The 18,744-nt window shown below is 43.7% G+C and overlaps 2 protein-coding genes across 5 annotated transcripts in view; one reads left to right on the top strand and one right to left on the bottom strand.

The window, feature by feature from the left end:
• Positions 1-6,903, top strand: CD40LG (CD40 ligand). The gene is made up of 5 exons (XM_039354747.1): positions 1-333; positions 3,601-3,747; positions 4,846-4,879; positions 5,462-5,518; positions 5,903-6,903. Exons 1-5 carry the CDS (start codon positions 169-171, stop codon positions 6,271-6,273), a joined length of 774 nt encoding a protein of 257 aa, XP_039210681.1. The 5' UTR covers positions 1-168; the 3' UTR covers positions 6,274-6,903.
• A 793-nt stretch (positions 6,904-7,696) lies between these two features.
• The window catches only part of ARHGEF6 (Rac/Cdc42 guanine nucleotide exchange factor 6), a 31,375-nt gene continuing 20,327 nt past the window's right edge, over positions 7,697-18,744 (bottom strand). For all 4 annotated transcript variants that reach the window (XM_039354740.1, XM_039354743.1, XM_039354742.1 and 1 more), the window contains 8 exons: positions 18,315-18,454; positions 17,683-17,808; positions 15,707-15,727; positions 14,521-14,614; positions 13,252-13,341; positions 11,543-11,642; positions 10,827-10,881; positions 7,697-10,505 (listed from right to left, as the gene is read on the bottom strand). In XM_039354740.1, the coding sequence (XP_039210674.1) occupies positions 10,365-10,505; positions 10,827-10,881; positions 11,543-11,642; positions 13,252-13,341; positions 14,521-14,614; positions 15,707-15,727; positions 17,683-17,808; positions 18,315-18,454 (767 nt within the window). In that variant the 3' untranslated portion in view covers positions 7,697-10,364. The remainder of the gene's footprint in view (positions 10,506-10,826; positions 10,882-11,542; positions 11,643-13,251; positions 13,342-14,520; positions 14,615-15,706; positions 15,728-17,682; positions 17,809-18,314; positions 18,455-18,744) is intronic.

Here is an 18,744-nt window from a genome sequence, read left to right as displayed (position 1 = left end):
TGTTATGGAAGAGGAAGATTAGCACACACACACACAAATGCTCCACACACTCAGAGTGGAAGATGCAGTTTGTTCCTCAGGAAGTTGTGGGCTGGCACATGCAGTGCAGAGCAAGACCCAAATTTCATGGTAGTTGCACTAGAACTTTGGAAGGTATAGATACTGCACATGGAGGAACTGAGGGAGCCCTATTCTCCATCAAATTTGCCACCGGCTGAACCAGTGTCAAGGGTCACCATGAAGACCTTCCTGAGTGTGATCTGTGTCTTTGTTATTGCCCAACTTGTGGGGACTGTCCTCTACATTTTGCACCTTCACATCAAGTTAGACAAGGTAAGCCCGGTTTGTCTATAGAGAAGATGTCAAGGATGGATTTTCATGGGTGGGAAGGCCAACAGTGGACCACAGGTTGAATTCATGTGGCATCAAATGTTTATTTCTGCTTGCTGATGTGGTGGTTAGCGTGTTTATTGGGGGGAACCAAATATCAACCCCACATGTTGCAATGGAAGGATGTTTAATGATTTTAGACCAGTCATACTCTTCCTGGTTTCACCTCAATCTCTTGAGAGTTGTGGGAACATACTGGAAGAAAGTGTCCTGTGAACGTTGTCTTAGCTCCTGGAGGAAAGATAGGTATAAATCTAACACATGGATAGATAGATGGATGGATGGATGGATCGGTGGATGGATGGATGGATTGGTCAATCTTGATTATTCTCATTCCATTGAATGGAAAGAAGAGAAAGTGCTTTCAAAGAAGTTTCAAAGGAGAATATTTGAGGGGAGTTCTCCTGATTGTGCTGTGGGGTTCTTAACTACAAGGAAAGTGTACCTGAGTGGACTGTCTTTCATCCTTCCTCCATTCATCTCCAGCCTCCCTGGCTTCCCACCCATCCATTCATTCATCAGAGAAGATCTTGGGAGTTTATTCCTCCCAGAAACCTTCATTCAAGAAATGCTGGCCAGCCAGGGAGGCTTCACAAGGATGGGAAGAGATGGAGCTGGAAATAGCTTCACCCCATCTGCAGCTTCCTTGGCTTCTCCTGCTTCCAAGGGTTTGGGAGATGATTTCTTTCTTTCTTTCTTTCTTTCTTTCTTTCTTTCTTTCTTTCTTTCTTTCTTTCTTTCTTTCTTTCTTTCTTTCCTCCTTTCCAGAGGGAAGACAGAGAAGTTGCAGAGTTATGAAAACATAGGTAATAAGAACATAGCCACATCCTCTGCTACCTTGGACAGCCAAGAAAACCCCAGAATGTCTTTCAAAGACATTCAAAAAAGATGCTGAGAAACGAGCAGCAAAATAAAACCACACAATTTGGGGCAAGCTGGACATTGAGAGAGTTTTAGGCTGATGAATTTAATTGATCACAAAGACAGCCTATTGTTACTCCAACATACATCCTTTCCTGCCTACAGGAACCTTCTGAAAGGATACTGGGTGTTGGCGTTCAATGTGCCCCTCTCCCATTGGGGCAACAAGAAAACCAAACAGAGACCTAAATATATAAGGGGTAAAAATGACTGGATGACAAATTGGATGGGAACAAGGGAAAACAATCAAGATTCAGAGGTGATGTCAGTTGTCCTGGCTACAACTATTCAGGACAACATCAATGCAAAGGATTCACTACTCAGTTGAGTCACAGTCCTTCCGGCCAACCTACTTAACAAATCTTGATCAAGAGGGCTGGGCTCTTAAGCTGTCCTAATTGTTTGGGGGTGAAACTGGGGTAGGATGAGTGTCTCTTGACTTCAGTAATTCCCCCCCTTGTTTCTGAGAATTGGCCCTCTTGCAACACCGAGCAACTATTTCCTCCATAGCTGTGCGAGTTAATTGTCTACTCAGAATTGAATTGGCGTCATCCTGTTGGTCTGGATCCAGTTTGAACCTTATTTAGACTAGAGAAGGATTGAAATGGCTGAGGCTGAGTTGGCCACACCTTGCATTGCTCACGAGCAAAGCTGGATTCAACCTTCATGTTCAGCTAAGAGAACCAGGAGAGGACAATTTGATTGTGATTGTTGCTTGTTCACCGGAAGCTTGCAGTTTCTGTGTCATCTTCCTGATTTTGACCAGCACGTTAAGCTAAGACAAAAATCTAAATCTGCAATTCAGCCTTAGTTTTGACCATGTGGGAATCTAATATAATATGATTTCATCATGTTGTACTATGATATATCTGTGCGTGACATCCAGCCCCTAGATGTTTACAGAAACCTTGCACATTAAGACTGAATTATTTTTAAAGACTAAAACAGGCAAAAAAAAAAAAAAATCTTGTTAAGAGTTTGTCCAGGGGATGAGTAAGTATCAAGATATTTCCCACCCTGTGATTTAACATCTCTTTATGAACTTCCTTTACATTTCAAAAAATAAAAGATGGAAGTGGTGGTCCATGGGAACGAGCTACTCAGATTAAAAATTCTGCTCCGTTAAAAAAAATGTAGATCATCAATTCAATTTGCATATCTTTGTGTGGGGCCATCATGATATATTCTGTTTACACTCTTTTCATTTCTTCCTTTCTATTGTTGTAAGCCACCCCACAGTAGCCCCACAGCGAGATAGATCAGTAGATAGATAATTAAACAAACAAGCAAATAAATAGAACTGAAATGAGGAGAAAAAAACCACATCCTTGCCCTAACTTTAGATGGCGCATAGGCTTTATAGCAAAAAAAAAAAAAAAAAAAAAAAAAATGCACAAGAAGAAAGAAGTGAAAGACAGGACCATTTATTTATGTATTAAATATATACACCTCCCATCTCACAATCAAGTGTCTCTGGGCAGCTTACAACAGCATAAAAACAAGGATAAATAAACATTAAAACGTTAAAACAAACGTTAAAAACACGAACAAGACATTGGGAAATTGGACAAACTGGGAACCCGTAGACAAAGAGGGCAGGGATGGGATGTCCTTTGTTTTTTCAACAATTTTTATTTTATTCAAAGAAAAGGGAACATACAAATATTCTTAACTTTTGGGATGATTTGGCATAGATAAGATGCCATGGTAAATTTTCTGTGAGTTGCTTACAATAGGACTTTGTTAAGTTGAGGACTACTTGTATAGAGATGATAGGTCAAAGGTTTGCAACTGGATTTACTAGTTTAAAAAAAATTGGAGAGGGAGCTTTTTTGCAAGGGGTAACATTATAGAAATGTATTAATCTGTATTCAACCAAGGGGTGGGGGAATAATGTGGTACGTAAGTGTCGGGTTCTTTTTTTTTTTAAATGCACCTTTTTAATGTCTTCTATGCTTTGTGTCTTTTGTTGTTGTTTTTAAATTTCGAGGGATGGGGTGTTCTTAATCCACTAGCCAGCTATAGCATGGATCGTAACCCCCCCCCCATGACTTCTACATTAGTGCCTCTTGTAAGCTATTTCTCACTAGCAGCATTATTTACTTATTTAGCAGAAATGTTAAAAAGTGCACTGCAGTTACATTCTCCGCGAGCAAAAAGGAAACTAGCTACTCTGTCTACAGGTTTGTCCCTGGTGTTTTAAAGTGAAATCCAGGAGTCCCTGACTTGACTTGTTGAGTCGATTAAATGTTGCCACCGCGATTCTAATATGTGACGGTTTCCCGATAGATGGGCAACGAGCTGACGTTACATGAAGATTACGTGTTCCTGAAACAAGTGCAGAATTGTCGGAAACCACAGGGGGATGATGTCTCCTTTCTAGATTGCGTGAAGATTTCAGAAACCTTCCGAGAACTGATGGATTTTCCCCAAAAGGTGATAAGATTTTGTCTGTGCCTGAGTCTGACCTAAGAGCATTCTTGGGATGTTTCCTAGGATGCCTTGTTCCTTCCTTTTTCTTTTTACCTTCTGAGGGTAAAACCAATTTCAAGTGAAGTTCAGGGTAGATTAGATGACCTGGAGAAACTTCTCAATAGTTAAATATGGGTTTGTTTGTTTTAATTTGGCACATGAGTTTTTAATCCTTGCATCCCAGCCAAAGTGAGATGGCCAGCTCTATAAATCATTAAGACAATAGTTACATGGAAGAATATCCATATTGCTCTGTCCTTTTCATCCTTCCCAGGTTTTGAAGGTGAAGAGATTGGACAACCCTGTGTCTGAAATGGTCTAGGGTCTCCTGATTGAGCAGGGGGTTGGACTAGAAGACCTCCAAGTCCCTTCCAACTCTGTTATTCTATTATTCCATTAACTATTGGAAAGGAGGGACTTGGTGTTCAGTCCACCTGGAAATGTGCTGTTTAAGAAAAAGCTTGTCTGATCTGGGGAGGAAGTGGGGGGGGGAAGGATGATGCTTATGCTAAAAGAGGTGAGTGGAGAAACAAACAAACAAACAAACACTTTTGGAGGCAAAGAAAGTGACAGAGAGGCTGTGCTGTCTTCCTGGAAGTAGCATTTGCCTCTTCACACCCTAACTATACTCACACTTGAGGACTCATTCTGATAATGCAGTGAGAAATACAGGTTTTCCTGTCCCAGCAGTTTCATCATGCAAAAATGGCCATCATTTAAGAATAATCGATTAAGCAACAGTAGCTGTGGCAGAGAAAACATGAAAAGTCATGGCCCCAGGCAGGCAAAGTTTAACCCACCTCCTCTGCTGTAGGTCAACAAATGGTTCTTTATTTCGGATTAAGCTATAATTTTGTTTCCTATGGAACTAAGAGCATTGTTTTCCCTCCCCCCCTGGTATTGGAGGAGATTGGATGACCTGGAGAAACTTCTCAAGAGTTAAATGTGGGATTTTTTTTTAGCGCATGAGTTTTTAATGCTTGCCTCTCAGCCAGAGTGGCTTCTGTGAGATGGGCAGTTCTATAAATCATATAAATAAAACTATTTCTTTCTCTTCTGTAGGTTCCAGAGCAAATTGTGCCAGCTATGCAAACAGGTAAGTTTCTGCAACTTTGAAAAAGTTTTTCTCTCTCTCTCATTCTCTCTTTCTTTCTCTTTCTCTCTCTCTCCCCCCCCCTGCCCCCTCTCACATACACAGTCAGTTCGAGGCACATTGCCAAAAAGATTTTTTTAAAAAAATGCAATGAAAAAATAATGGTAGCACCTGAAAATTGGTTATGAATACTACTACATTATTGGCGGCATCTTGGTCCTAGAACAATGGAGAAAATTTCTGGAAATGCTGGCAACTCCCTAGTTGCATAATCCACACTTGGGAATTAGTTCAGTTTGACAGTGCTGTGCCGTATTTCTGAATTTTTCACCCTGTTTTTGGCGTTTCTAGAGCCTTTTTCCTTTCTAGACCATCCTACAGTCAATGAAGGGTCAACAGAGTGAGGAACCTGCTCTAGTCAATAAATTGAAAATTAAGAGATGGGTAGAACCTTTTCCAGCTCACAAATTTTATTAAAAGAGAGAAGCTTTTTCATAAATTGTGAATTAAAAATCGGATAATATCATCTCTGGCTAACAAATCAAAAGGCAGAAGCTTTCAATGACTGCTGTTTTTTTATTGCAGGTAACCCAAAGCGAGGTGCAAGCATTCACTTGGCAGGTGTGAGCACCCAGAACAAAGGTGAGAACTGGCATTTTTTTCCCTGGGCATTTGGAATTGGAGGAAGAGTTCCTATCAAGGGAAGAGACAGATAAGAGGGGATTGAGCCCAGGCCAAGAAAGTAACTTGGGAAGACAGCTCAGACAAGACTCTCCCTAGTTCACAAATGAAAGAGGGAGAAAGTACATTCACACTTGCAAAAACCTATTATAGTAGCTGAAGAGCTTTTCAAACTTGACAACTTTACGTTGTGTGGACTTCAACTTCCAGAATTCCCAAGCCAGCATGTAGCTGTCGCTTATTCAATAAAAGTGGTCCTGACTTCTAGGGCCTGGGTTTCTTAATCTGGTCTACCTTATTGAGCTGACGTGGAGTAAATGACATCTATCCTCTTCTTCCGTACAGTTCTACACTGGAAGAGTACGATCTATGCCCCAAAGGATGAGGCGTTTTCCAACTCGGATGGAAAAATCACAATTAGCAAAGAAGGGCGGTATTACATTTACGCCCAAGTCACCTTTTGCAGCAAGCCAGATCTGCGTGCCCCGTTCAATGTCCTTGTCTATCTCAACCTGCTGTTGGAGACAGACCAACTGCTCCTGAAGGGTGTGGGTACTTACAGCAACTCAGTGGACATGTGTGGCTTGCAGTCCATCTACGTGGGCCGGGCCGTGGAGCTCCAGTCAGGCTGCACAGTCTTTGTGAACGTAACGGACATCTCCCGAGTAAATTATGCCCACGGGAACACTTACTTTGGCCTTATTCAGCTCTCCTAGAAAAGGCCCTTCGTTCTGTGGCTCAACTTCTCCTGCCCTCCAACCATATTTATGAACTGTTTGGTTCTATTTCTTTTATAGATGTATTTTATTTAATTTATTAAGAAGGAGAATTATTCCAATCTGAAGGTTATCATATATAGGCAGCCCTTAGATGAGAGGAGAGCAGTGGTTCCATCTTGGAAGGCTGAGTGTGTTGCCAGTTTCAAGACGGCATCTCGTGTGGTTTCCAGGACTGTTGCTGATGGAGAAAGCTATGTGGCTCTCAATCCCAAGCGTGCTTTGCTAGAGAACTCACTGAAGGACTGTTGTCTCAATGGGGAAGCATCTGCTTCATCCAGGAGTCCAACACCAGGTCACAGTTACCTCGAAAGAGGACTACGAACTGCTTGCTCCTCGGGATCAGCCAATGTTCCCCAAGTGGATGTTCTTCAGGTGTGCTGAGATTCCAACTGCAAACATTTTTTGGCCAACCTGGCCAGCTTTGCACAACATATAAATCTTCTCATTGTTATATAATATTTTACAAAAGGCTAACATGTTAACAGAATAACAGAGTTGCAAAGGACTTTGGGGGTCTTCTAATCCAACCCCTTGCTCAGGCAAGAGACCCTATACATTCCAAATGGCTGTCCTGTCTCTTCTTAAAATCTTCCAGTGATGGAGCCCCCACAACTTCTGGAGGCAAGTCATTCCACTGAATAATTGTTCTCACTTTCAGGAAAAATCTAGGTTGCTTCTCTCTTTGGTTAGTTTCCATCCATTGCTTCTTGTCCTGCCTTCTGGTACTTTGGAGAATAGCTTGACCCCTTCTTCTTTGTGGCATCCCCTGAGATATTGGAACACTGCTTTCATGTCATCCCTGGTCCTTCTCTTCATTAAGCTAGAGATGCTCAGTTCCTGCAACTATTCTTCATACGTTGGACTCAAGGGGACAAAAACCTAGGTTCCCTAAGGTGAAGTTCTTGCTGAAATAGCCACGACATGATAAAATCTTAGGTCAGAGGGTTCCCAAATTGAACTTTCATAGCTCAAAATAATGATGTGTAGGATCAAAGATTATTGCTCCTTAGCCTTACGTGTTAAGCAAGCCACTATGGTTTAGGCAACCAGCTATAATTAATTATAAATATGGTGGTTTAGCAGAGTTGATGGAAATGAACCATGTGCACAATGAAAAGACAACACAATTCCATCTCATCCTGTTCTTAAACTGCCTGCCAAGAAGGTTGAAATAAAACATTTTCTTTTGCTGATATTATCTGTTTAAACGTCTGGTGTTTATGTGTTTTTTTAAAGGGAGCCTTTTACAATGACCTCCTTTCGTTTTTAACCAAAACTAGAATCAAGCCTCAGAGGAAAAATAACCTGACAGGCTCGCTATCGTGAAAGATCACACGTACACTTGTAAAGGCACAGCCTCTTTTCTTTTGAAAATCCTCTTTTATTTCCTTGAAAACCAAAATTTAAAAATTGCTCAAAATAAAAATATTTTAGAAAAAGGGGGCTTGATTGCATCAGTTGTTGTGGCCAGAAATAAAAACACAACAAGAGAGAAACTGAAAAGCAAAGAAGGGAACAAATAACAGAAACCTATTTACATAGAACTGTAAATATATATTTATATGTATTTATATATATATATATATGTATGTATGTATATTATCCAATCAGGTTCAAATGGCTTCTATTCCTTTAGTACAGTTGTATATTCTTCCGTTTGTTTGCTTTTAACAGCACAATCCTATACATTTTTTCTGAAAAGCTCTCTCAGTGGCCTTCTCTGAAAATCTTGCAGCCTTAATTTTCCTTAGAACAACACACACAAAACATATTAACATCTGGTGCATTTAGTGAAAGCAAAGATTGAATTCAGAGAACAGGCCAGCATTTCCTAAATTTTGGAGGCCTGGACACAGTTATTTCCTTGGCTGGAGGAAACATGACCAAGCGGAATTTATGCTCTCCAAGGAAGTCCAAAGGTTGTTATCGTTTTCTGAAGAAATTAGCAATTCTGGGGAAATCAAAAAAAAATTTTCCCTACTGGGAAAGATCTCTTTCTTACATTCCATCTTAGGGATGTCCCCTATTTTGTACCCAGAGATCCGATGGTTTCCATGACTGCCAAGAACAGATCAGCGTAACGTTCTTCCTCCTGACCACGTTGGAGCTGCTCTTTCCTGGGGGCCACCTCAAAGTTGAAGAGTGGTGGATTTGTGGATATTTATTTCAACCCACCCCGACATGCGCCAGACCACAGTTTTGGAATTGCTTAGCACACATATGGATCCAAGGTTTTGGAAGCACCTGGCTGGTAATAGTAAGGAAGCACAGAAATAAGTGAAGACACCAAGGATCATGCAGGAGGCCCCAGACAACCTTCTCAGCATTCAGTTCAGATAGACGTTCTTCCTCCCCACGGCTGAATTTAGGAAGTTTTGAGGAGAGGGGCCTCCAGGCCTGTTCTCGGAAGCTGGCGATGCTCAGTGATGCGTGGCTAATGTTTGCCACGGCCTTCAACCCCATCGCTCTTCCCAATGGTCTAGAAAAGGGAGGGGAGGTCCAACTTCGGCAACTTTAAGACCTGTGGACTTCAACTCCCAGAATTCCCCAATCAGCACAGTTGGGAGTTGAGGTTCCACAGATCTTAAGGTTATCAAGGTTGGACATCCCTGGTCTGGATGGTTTGAAGCCTTTCAAGAAGTTCCTTTATAAGATGACAACTGAACTCGAAAACCTGTCCTTTACTTTTTAAAAAAGAAGGCCTTCCAGGGGGGCAAGGACGGAAAGTGAAGCCGGCGTTAGCATTCATCCAATGGACTTCACTTTAGCGACAAAGCTAGCAGGGAAAACAGGACCTCCCAGTCCCACAAGTGGCTACTACATTCCTCTGTTTTTTCCCAAGACAGATAGTCCTCGACTTACGACCATGAGCCCCAAATTTATGTCGTTAAGCGAGACATTTGTTAAGTGAACCGCTGCCGTTGTTAAATTAGTGGTGTGGTTGTTAAGTGAATCTGGCTGATCCATTCACTTTGCTCGTCGGAAGGTCGCAAAAAGGGATCACATGACCCTCGGGACGCTGCGACCGTCGTAAATGTGAGTCAGTTGCCAAGCGTCTGAATGTTGACCTCGTGAACCTGGAGGTGCGGCAATAGGTCGTAAGTGTGAAAAAGGTCATAGGTCATTTTTTCCAGGGCCGTTGTAACTTTGAGCAGTCACTAAATGAACTGTTGTAAGTCGAGGACGCCCTATAATCAGGCTACCATGGTTAAACATAAAACCAGAATAATTGAGCCGGAAGGGACCTTGGGGGTCATCTAGTCCAACCCCCTGTTCGAGCAGGAGACCCTCTACCAAGGGGAAGAGGTGACTGTACATGGCTGCTTTGTTTGAAGACAGCGTTGAGGGATCTGAGCTACTTTGCAAGGAACCGAAAGTTGTGACTCCAGAGGACTCAAATTCCTCCAATCTGAGATCCTTTGCATACATAATATCCTCTACGGAAAGGCCACACATAGGGAATTCTCACAGTTTCAAGGAGAGGGCGGGAATTCTCGTTCTCGCTTTCCTGAAAAAAAGAAGTGCAAATCATCGTTTGGTTTTTAACTTGGTTGCCGTTCAAGAAACCAAGTTTGCTTTCCCCTCCCACTCAATAAATTAAGAAGCAGGCTTTAAAACCAAAAAGAGAACGGAAGGAACCATGGGCGTCTTGTTTTTTTTTTCCTCCTGCATTTCCTCTAAACGTTTTGCACTCAGCAACCTTCACTCTGAGTGGTGACCCATCCCTCGCCAGGAGTGTATTCTTTAGGACAAGATGCAATCTCAGAAGTCCGGGACACGTTTTTGAGACTTTTGGGAACGACTGTTTTGGAGCGAATCTTCACCGGCCATGAACAGCATGCAAAATGGGCTTTTGGGATGAGGAAAACACAGCTGGAGCTGCGGCTGGCCTTTTTTTTTTCTTTTCTTTTTTCTTTTCTGCAAGAAGAAGCAGCGAAGGGAAGAAGCGAAACAGGCGTGATCCCCATCCAAAGAGCGAGGGAGCGAGAGCGACGCGGCTGCAAACTTTCCCGAGTGGGGCTGAGGGGTCAGGCCAGCACCGAGGAACGGCGGCCCGTTTCTTCCCGGAGACTTTCGTCGGTTTGTTTCAATAACCTCCGGACCAATTTTTCTAAATCTTTCCTGGATTTCAGTTCTTCTTCCAGACATTGCTTCATTCGCTTGTTCTCCTGCAGCAGGGGAGAGAAAAAGGAGAGCCGTCTTCACCTGTTATTAAAACGCTCTCCAATTTTCCTTCCATAAATTGCATTTGCGGTGCAGGCAGTCCTCCACTTACGACTGCAATTGAAATCCCCTCCCCCCGGTCACTGTTGCCATGAGGACTAGAAACCTAAACAATTTAAAAAAAAAAAAAAACACAACCCACTGGGAAGTCAGTAGACTTGATTATGGAGCCCCCCCCCCCCCAACTGCAACCTGGCTTTCTGTTTTATTTTTTTGCAAAACCGTTTATAAAGGCTGCCCGGCCTGGTGCAGTTATTTTGGGCTACCTGCTTCAGTTCTTTGACTTCATCTTTCAGCGCATAGACGGTATCTACAAGGCTCCTAGGAAACAGCAGAAAAAGGCAAATAAAAATAAAAATAAAATAAAATAATAAAATAAAATTCATCAGCATGAGACATGAAAGATTTCCTTTCCCCCTTTTCGTTGTTAGAACTTTGCCCTGTGAGGCCATCGAGTCTTTTAACGTTTGAAAAGGATTTTCACTTTAGGCTTGTGCTTCATTTCATGGTTCTCAGCTTTCCTGTTAAACTACAGGGAGTCCTCAACTGTGACCACAATTGAGCCCAAAGTTTCTGTCGCTAAGTGAGACATTTGTTAAAGGAGCTTTGCCTCATTTTGCTACTGTAAGGACCAGGTCAACATGCACCCTTCTCCCAGCAACGAGAACAAAACAGGAGGTGGAGGGTGGAGGACAATCCGTTGGCACCTACAAGGGTGACGCCATCTTGCCTACATGGGATCCCGTTGTGTCTCTGGCCCCCCTTCATGACAGATGCTGAGGTGGGTCACCTCTGCCCTAGAAGACTTCCCAAGAAGCACAACGTTGCTTTGGTCATCAGCAGAAGACTCAATAGGAGGAATGGAAGCTCTCCAAGCAATCTCCAGGCCGCATGGAGACGGGAGGAGAACTTCCCCCACGAGGTTCGGCTGCAGCTTTTTCAAAGTAGGCTCAGACCCCCACCAGCCCCTGGCGCCACTCACTTCTCCTCTGCCACGGTCTGCCCGTTGCTCCGCACTTCCTCAGTGATTAGTTTCTCCTCCTCTGGAAGTAGAACCTGGGGGACTGAATCTTTGCGGGACCCTGAGGACGAGAGTGGACAATTCAGGGAACGGTGGCTTCTCTTGGTGAACCGAGAACCGAGACGTTGGTCCAGCTCAATCTGGGATGCAATTTTGCCCCCGAGAGGCTGATGCCAGCTTGGGCTAGTGGTGAAGGCACCAGGGTGGAGATTGGGAGATGGTGAGTTCTAGTCTCACCTTAGGCATGAAAGCTGGCTGGGTGACTGTGGGCCAATCACCAGGAGATGGAGAGTTCTAATCCCGCCTTAGGCAGAAAAGATGGTTGAGTGATTTGGGGCCAGTCACCATGAGACGGTGAGTTCTCTTCCTGCCTTAGCACGAAAGCCAGTTGGGTGACTTTGGGAATTCTAGTTCCACCTTTGGCATCATAGGAGGCTGACTGACCCTCGGCCAACCACTGGCAGACATGAGTTCTAATCCTGCCTTAGCATGAAAGTCAGCTGGATGACTTTGGGAGTTCTAGTCCCACCTTCAGCACAAAAGACTGTTGAGTGACTTTCCCCAGGAGACGGTGAGTTCTAGTCCTGCCTTAGCCATGAAAGTCAGCTGGGTGACTTTGGCCTAGTCTCTCTCCCTCAGCCCAACCCACCTCAGAGGGTTGTTGTTATGGAGTAAATAGGAGGAATAACGTGTGTGGGATATGTTCCCCGCCTTGAGTTATTGTAAAAATAATAACAGGGGGGAGATATAAATAAGCAAATGGAATAAAATGTCACAGATAACCTGCAACTCCCCCAGGCTGAGCTAAGCCCGAGGCAACGAAACAGCAGCCCCCCCCCGCCACCTCCTACCCCACCCCCAGACGCACTGATTTATCGCTGCCACCCCAGTCCCGCTGATAAGGGACTTGTGTTTCCACTCGTGGCTTCGGAAGAAGTGAAAAAAATTAAAATAAAATCAAAAAGTGCCAGGCAGCTGGGTTTTTTTTTCTGAGGCGCGCAGCAGATCGGACGATAAAAGCACCCCGAGTGATGGGTGTCTTGGGAGATTAGCATCTCAGTGGGTTGGGAGGGCAGAAGGAACCGGGGTCAAAAGCGTTGCGTTGCAGTTTGATCTTGATTTCCTTTCCCTTCATCTCTGTTTCAAAAGTCAGCTTTATTTCAAAGGCTCGGGGTTTGACTCATCCGCACCAGGCGGATTGTTCTGTTCCTTTCTGAGAGGAGAAAGCAGTTGCCGCAACAGAGGCAGTCCTCGACTTACGACCGCAATCCGGCCCAAGATTGATGCTGCTAAGTGAGGCATTGGTTAAGGAAGTTTTGCCCCATGTTACGACTTTTCTCGCCATTTCAACCCCAAGTTACAAATATTTTCCTTTATTGGTGAAAGAGAATGAACAGAGGTGAAATGAGTTTTTCTGCTTCTGCCTCCCTTGGCCTGAGAGAAAGGTTGGAAGAGTCTAAATCCGTGTTTCTCTACCTTAGCAACTTTAAGATGGGTGGACTTCAGTTCCAGATTTCCCCAGCCAGCACAGCTCTGAAAAAGTGGTGAAAGAAATCAGAGCTTCCTCTGATTTCAGACACCAGGGAGGGGTCCTCTGCTTGACTTGGCCCAAGGCATCAGCCGTCTCTTGAACCCCTGGGAGCAACCTGGTTTGGCTTCAATCCACTGACCTGAAGTGATGTTCTGCTGCAAACTCGCCCCTGCACAATACGCCTCAATCACCTTCAGGATCTGAGCGTCCTCCTCTAAAGCTGCTGTGCCTGAAAAGCAAAGGAATGTAAGGACAGGCTCTGGATTTACTCCAGAGCAGGGAGTCTCCAAACTGGGCAACTGTAAGATTTGTGGACTTCAACTTCCAGAATCCCTCAGCCAGCATGGAGTTGAAGTCCACAAGTCTTGAAGTTGCTCAGTTTGAAGATCCCCGCTTTATATCCTCAATTTTGCTAGAAAATTTGCTAGACAAATGACTTTGTCTTGTGTTCAGTGAGGCACCCTTATTAGCCTGTATTTGAGTCTTGAGTCCTTCAAGCTGAACAGATTTATGTGTGAGGCAATCGGCCACTAATTAATTATTGACTAGAGAGTGGTCATTGTCTATTGATACTCTTCACTGGGTCTTATTGTTATCTACTGTCCTCTGTCCTTTCCCCACAATAGATCTGGGGTCTCCTTCACATTCCTTTTGCAAGAGTGCAGGCAAGACCTTTGATGAAGGTCCACAAAAGCTTCTAAGATAATAAACTGTTGTCACATTTTCACTCCTCGCTTTCTTTATTTACTTATCATTTTAAGGCTATCCTCTGTGTGTCCTTCTGATGACTTTTGTTAGACTCATTAAAGGCCATCAACAGCATCCCTGCTTGATGCAGGATCCTTCCCAGATGGTGGTCCAGCTGCTGACTGAATGCATCCATTGGAAGAGAATCCATAATCTCTTTGGGTTCTCTTGGTCCTACTGTCTGGTTGCTTAACCAGTTTGGATGGAAGACTCAGATTTGCACTTGTAATTTCTATGTCTTGCCTGCAGGACCCTTGAAGAGGCTATTGCATCTCCCTGAAGTCACCTTCTCTTCAGCTAACAAGGTCCCTCCTTGCAGAGCTCCTCCTGGTCTTTCTCCTTGCCCTTTTATGGACCTCCCCCATTGCAATTTGTCTAACCTTAAACTGGATCCAGGACTTGAAGTGGGGCTGGACTAATAGAAGATAGACTGGAAATATTAATCCTCCTGATTTTGTAATTAAACTAAACTCTTCAGGGATGCTTTTCCTGGGAGACAAGCTTGTTTCTCTTCTTTTAGCAGAGACGCACAACTTCATAAAATACTATAGAAGGAGACTGTCATTTTAACCATGGATATCATGGATAAACATCAGGGTGTTCTACCTTACAACATCATTAAGACAATCAATTTCAGAAAGGAACCACAAAGCCAACCTACTTTTTCTAATGACAAACTCCTCGTCCGATGGCTTTCTCTCTGTTTTCCTTTTGGGCAGGAACTTTTTCATCGTCTTTGGACTCTTGCTGGCATCCTGTAGAGACAAAGCCATCGATTAGGGTTATGTCCTGGCTGAAGGAATCTCCACTCATGATGCATCTAAGCTTCAGCTGATTAACCAAGAACTGAACTCAAAGATTTGTGAGTTTGCAGAGTAAGTACCCAAGGGCTGAGCAATTGTATTGATAGGTGACATGTTTGGGCACATTATACAAGGCAGATTGGACTAATCTGGTAGTCATGAATTGTGTTAGCCCACAACTCTCAACGTCCTTCTTCTGAGCCATTAGCCCAGCTACCAACAAGAGGGACGTTGCATCTTTTCCAGGTAAGGTGGTGGGTGATTGATCATCCCATAAATGGTGTGCCTTGAACTCTAGCATGGAAGGTCTAGCAAGTAAATATTTGTGAAAGGATTTAGAGCTGAACTTATCAGTCAGCCACTGAGGAGGGATTTAGATGAGAGCTTACTGTACGCAGTCCTGAGATAGAAAGACATATGAGAAAGAAACTCAAAGTAATCCTCCCTTGATGTCGTGTAGTATAAAACAGGACAGAGAGAAACTGGGACAGACTTCAAAGATCAGGTCAAGAAAGAGACCCTGTAGGAATTCTGGGAACACTCTTTATTATAGTAAAGTGGAACTTCAGCCATCTTGAAAGCCCCATCTTAGGGTATAAAAAAAAATAAATCAAGGGGGCTTATTTTGAGTTCCTTTCTCAAACCTCCTTCCACTTCTGAATTTTGTAATCTCTTGTCCAAGTCTCTCCTTGTGCCAAATTCTCCCCCTCTGATGGCTCACTCCCACCTTCTCCAAGTCCTCTCTAAATTCCTTTACAGAATGCCACCCATAAGCCACCACCAGGACTGGTGCTGTGCAAGCACAATCGGTTGTCCAAACAATAAACCCTGAGTCAGAGACCGCTAAAGCATTTCTCCGTTGCACGACTGAGTAAACGTTCGTGTAGCCAGACTGTGCAAACAAACAGCACTGAGATGAGTTTTGGGAAAATATGACTTCAAACCCAGGGCAGAATCTTGTCGCTGGGGGAAAACCCTGCTTGTTCACTAAAACACATCGATGTGTTGCAAGGGAACATGATGCAGAGAGGTTTCTGGCCTTACCTTTAAGATGTAGGACATCCGCTGGGAAGGAGCATGAAAGAAAGAGAAGGTGAGCATGAAAATACGAACGGGGCCATTAAAGGCGCACTTTAAAACTACGACATTCCTAATGAAGTAAATCACAGGATATTTAGGCTTTGTTCTCCTCTTTTTTGAACCCAAAGAGGAATCTTTTGGCTACACAGATAGTCTTCAGCTTATGACCATGACTGAGCCCAAAACATATGTTGTTAAGTGAGACAGCTCTTAAGTGAATTTTGCCCCATTTTATGACCTTTCTTGCTGCAGCTGTTAAGCGAATCACGGCAGCTGTTAAATTAGTAACATGGTTGTTAAGTGAATCTGGCCTCCCCATTGGCTTTGTCAGGCGGTCGCCAAAAGGGATCACGTGACCCCGGGACATTGCGACCGTCATAGTTATGAGTCAGTTGCTAAGTGTCTGAATTTTGACCATGTGACCATGGGGAGGCTGAAACGGCCATGCCACTTTTTTCAGTGCCGTTGTAAGTTAGCTTTGAATGGTCACTAAATGAACTTTTGTTAAGTTGAGGACTACCTATATTGTTCTGTGCGAGGCAGTGGGTTGGGGGTCTCCTATACAAAGACCCCATTCTTCCTGCTTCCTCTTCATAACAGGAGAAGAGCCCTACCTTTTCTCAAAAGGTTAGGTAACTAATCCAAGTTTTGTCACATTAATGATCAGAATCTGCCTTACCCCCATGGATTTTTGTGGGGAGCAATGGGCTGGGACCCCCAAAAATCAGATTTGTAACTGCACTTTCAGGATCCTTCTGGGAAGTTCTCATCTCTTCCAACAATCCTGCCTAACCTAACACTTAAGTGGCTTTCAGAGGTTGATCTCAATGGGTTCCAAGTCTTCACATTGACTTCCTTCAGAGAAGACCTTCTTGAGAAGATCATCTCCAGAAATCCATGGAGGACCAGAACTAAAATAGTTGAGTGGAATGCGAGAATTGTCAGTGGGGTGGTGGAATAAAGGTATTTCCCCCTCCAGTGATAAGCAGCAGGTGAAAGAAGGTACCAAACCTGTGATACAAGAGAAATAAATCTCATCTTGGTTTGATTTGTGCAGAAAATGAGTCACAAAAGCAAAAAAATGGGTGAGGGAAGGTGATTTTGTCTAAAATTACGGGGTTCTGGGTGTGTGATACAAGTTTCCTCACTGATGCAAATAACTTCTCACCCCCGTTTCCTGTGGGCCCAAATTTGCATAGTGTTGTTTGACAATGCATGGATTTATGACAATTGAATGGAAGAGAAGAATGTGCTGGCTCCATAATGAATCTGAAGCACAAATTTTAAAAGCGGTTTTACTGATAGGGATCCCAGTTTCTGTGAGATTTTAAAAAAAAACCAAGTCAAAAGGTGCTGATGAAAGATTTGAAACTGGAGGTTCAAATGAGCAAAATTGCAGCTCTTGAGGGACTGAATAGGAAGCTTGGATGGGATGGGGAATTTGCAGTGTGTCTGAAAATCTTCCTCCCCTAAAAATACGACTCTGGAATGGAAATGAATCTTTATTTAACTTCTAACCTCTTTCTGTCCAGAAAAAAAAAAACAGGAGGAAATAAAATCTCTAAAATCATTGAGCAAACAAGCTGAGAATAAATTCTTTTAAGTCTATCAATTAAACAGAACAAGACCAACAATTAATTGGCCAACCAATCTGCAAAATTTATTTCTAAATGGGGATGAGTATGGCAGCTGAGAGAAGGACCACAACGAGGGGGTGAACGAGGTTTCCTTCTGGCAGGGAGCACCAAAACTTGCAAGCTAAGCCCAGCTTCCTACATTCCACTCAACTGTGTGGGAACGTGTGGCTCTCCGTAGCTGTGTTTCTACCCGTGTGACATCCTGCTGCTCAACCTGGAATGTGTTGTCACAGAGTTAAGGACTACGACTTCACATTGCCATGAGCAAAGAGACACACTCATGCAAAGGCCATAGGACATTACCTCTTTATAGCTGAGAGCCACCGATGGCCTGAGAGGAGGTGCTGGGCGGAGGCAACTCAAGGTCCAGGGTTTGAGGATCTGGGGTGGTTCCAGTGGGCCACGGAATTGTCCAGTAGAGCTAAAAGTCTGATGAAAAAAACCAACAACAGCAGTTCACTGAATTCCTTGCTTTCAACCTGCCTGATCACCTCAGAGCTCCTCTAAGTGACAATTAAATCAGCCCTTATAACAGGTGAAGAACATTTGGTCCATGGATTTTTCAGGCAGCCATGCGGAACCCTGTTGGTGGCTTCCCAGCAACTTTGGATCAAACCACCACAAAACAACCAATTTTGGGCAATGCAAACATTCTATTCCCACCCACCCCCCAAAAAAGATGGTTTGAAATGGAAGCAGTAGGACCTTGAAGTGTTGCAGCTGGAAAATAGTGAATTGTGTGACCCTAATCCTAGAGAGAAGGTGGGGCCTCCTTGAAAGAAAGGAAAGAAAGGAAGCAGGACAATTTTTTTTTCTCGTATTGTCCCCTAAGATCAGGGTCAAGGTGGATTTGGGGCCCGTGGGCATGGCCTGCAAGGAAGAGGTTTCCACACTTGCTTGGTATCTCAGCTTGAGTTAGTTTGGGAGTTACTTACAGAATGGGAACCCCAAGATTGGGTTTTCGAGAGGGTACCACTGAAAGTGGTTCCTCTGGTCAACCTCTGCAGGTGGTCAAGCCATTCGTGGAAATCGTGGCTGCTACTGCAGTGTACCGTGAGCCGGTCTCCCATGCTTCCTGCGAGATGGAAGACAAACCAGATTACTCGACTGAAGAATGGTTCAGAGCGTGTGACAGAAAGAATGAATGAAAAATGATTTTTTTTATAGGTGGCTTCCTGGGATGAGCCTGCCCTTCACCAATCTTCGAATGTTCCAGATGGTTTAGATTTTATTTCCCCGAATTGCCTCGGGACCCATAGAAATTCTCAAAATTATAGCTGTGGGTCACTGAACAGGGACCAGGTTAGGAAGACGTTATCAGATAAATCAGGGATGATAAAGCTAGAAGGGTCTCAAGGTGGTTAG

Source organism: Crotalus tigris, unplaced genomic scaffold (genome assembly GCF_016545835.1).
Source record: "Crotalus tigris isolate CLP2741 ecotype Arizona unplaced genomic scaffold, ASM1654583v1 scf7180000018585.330925593:3314079, whole genome shotgun sequence".
Taxonomy (NCBI): domain Eukaryota; kingdom Metazoa; phylum Chordata; class Lepidosauria; order Squamata; family Viperidae; genus Crotalus; species Crotalus tigris.
The sequence above is the reverse complement of the archived record's forward strand: the minus strand, read 5'-3'. Positions and strand labels throughout refer to the sequence as shown.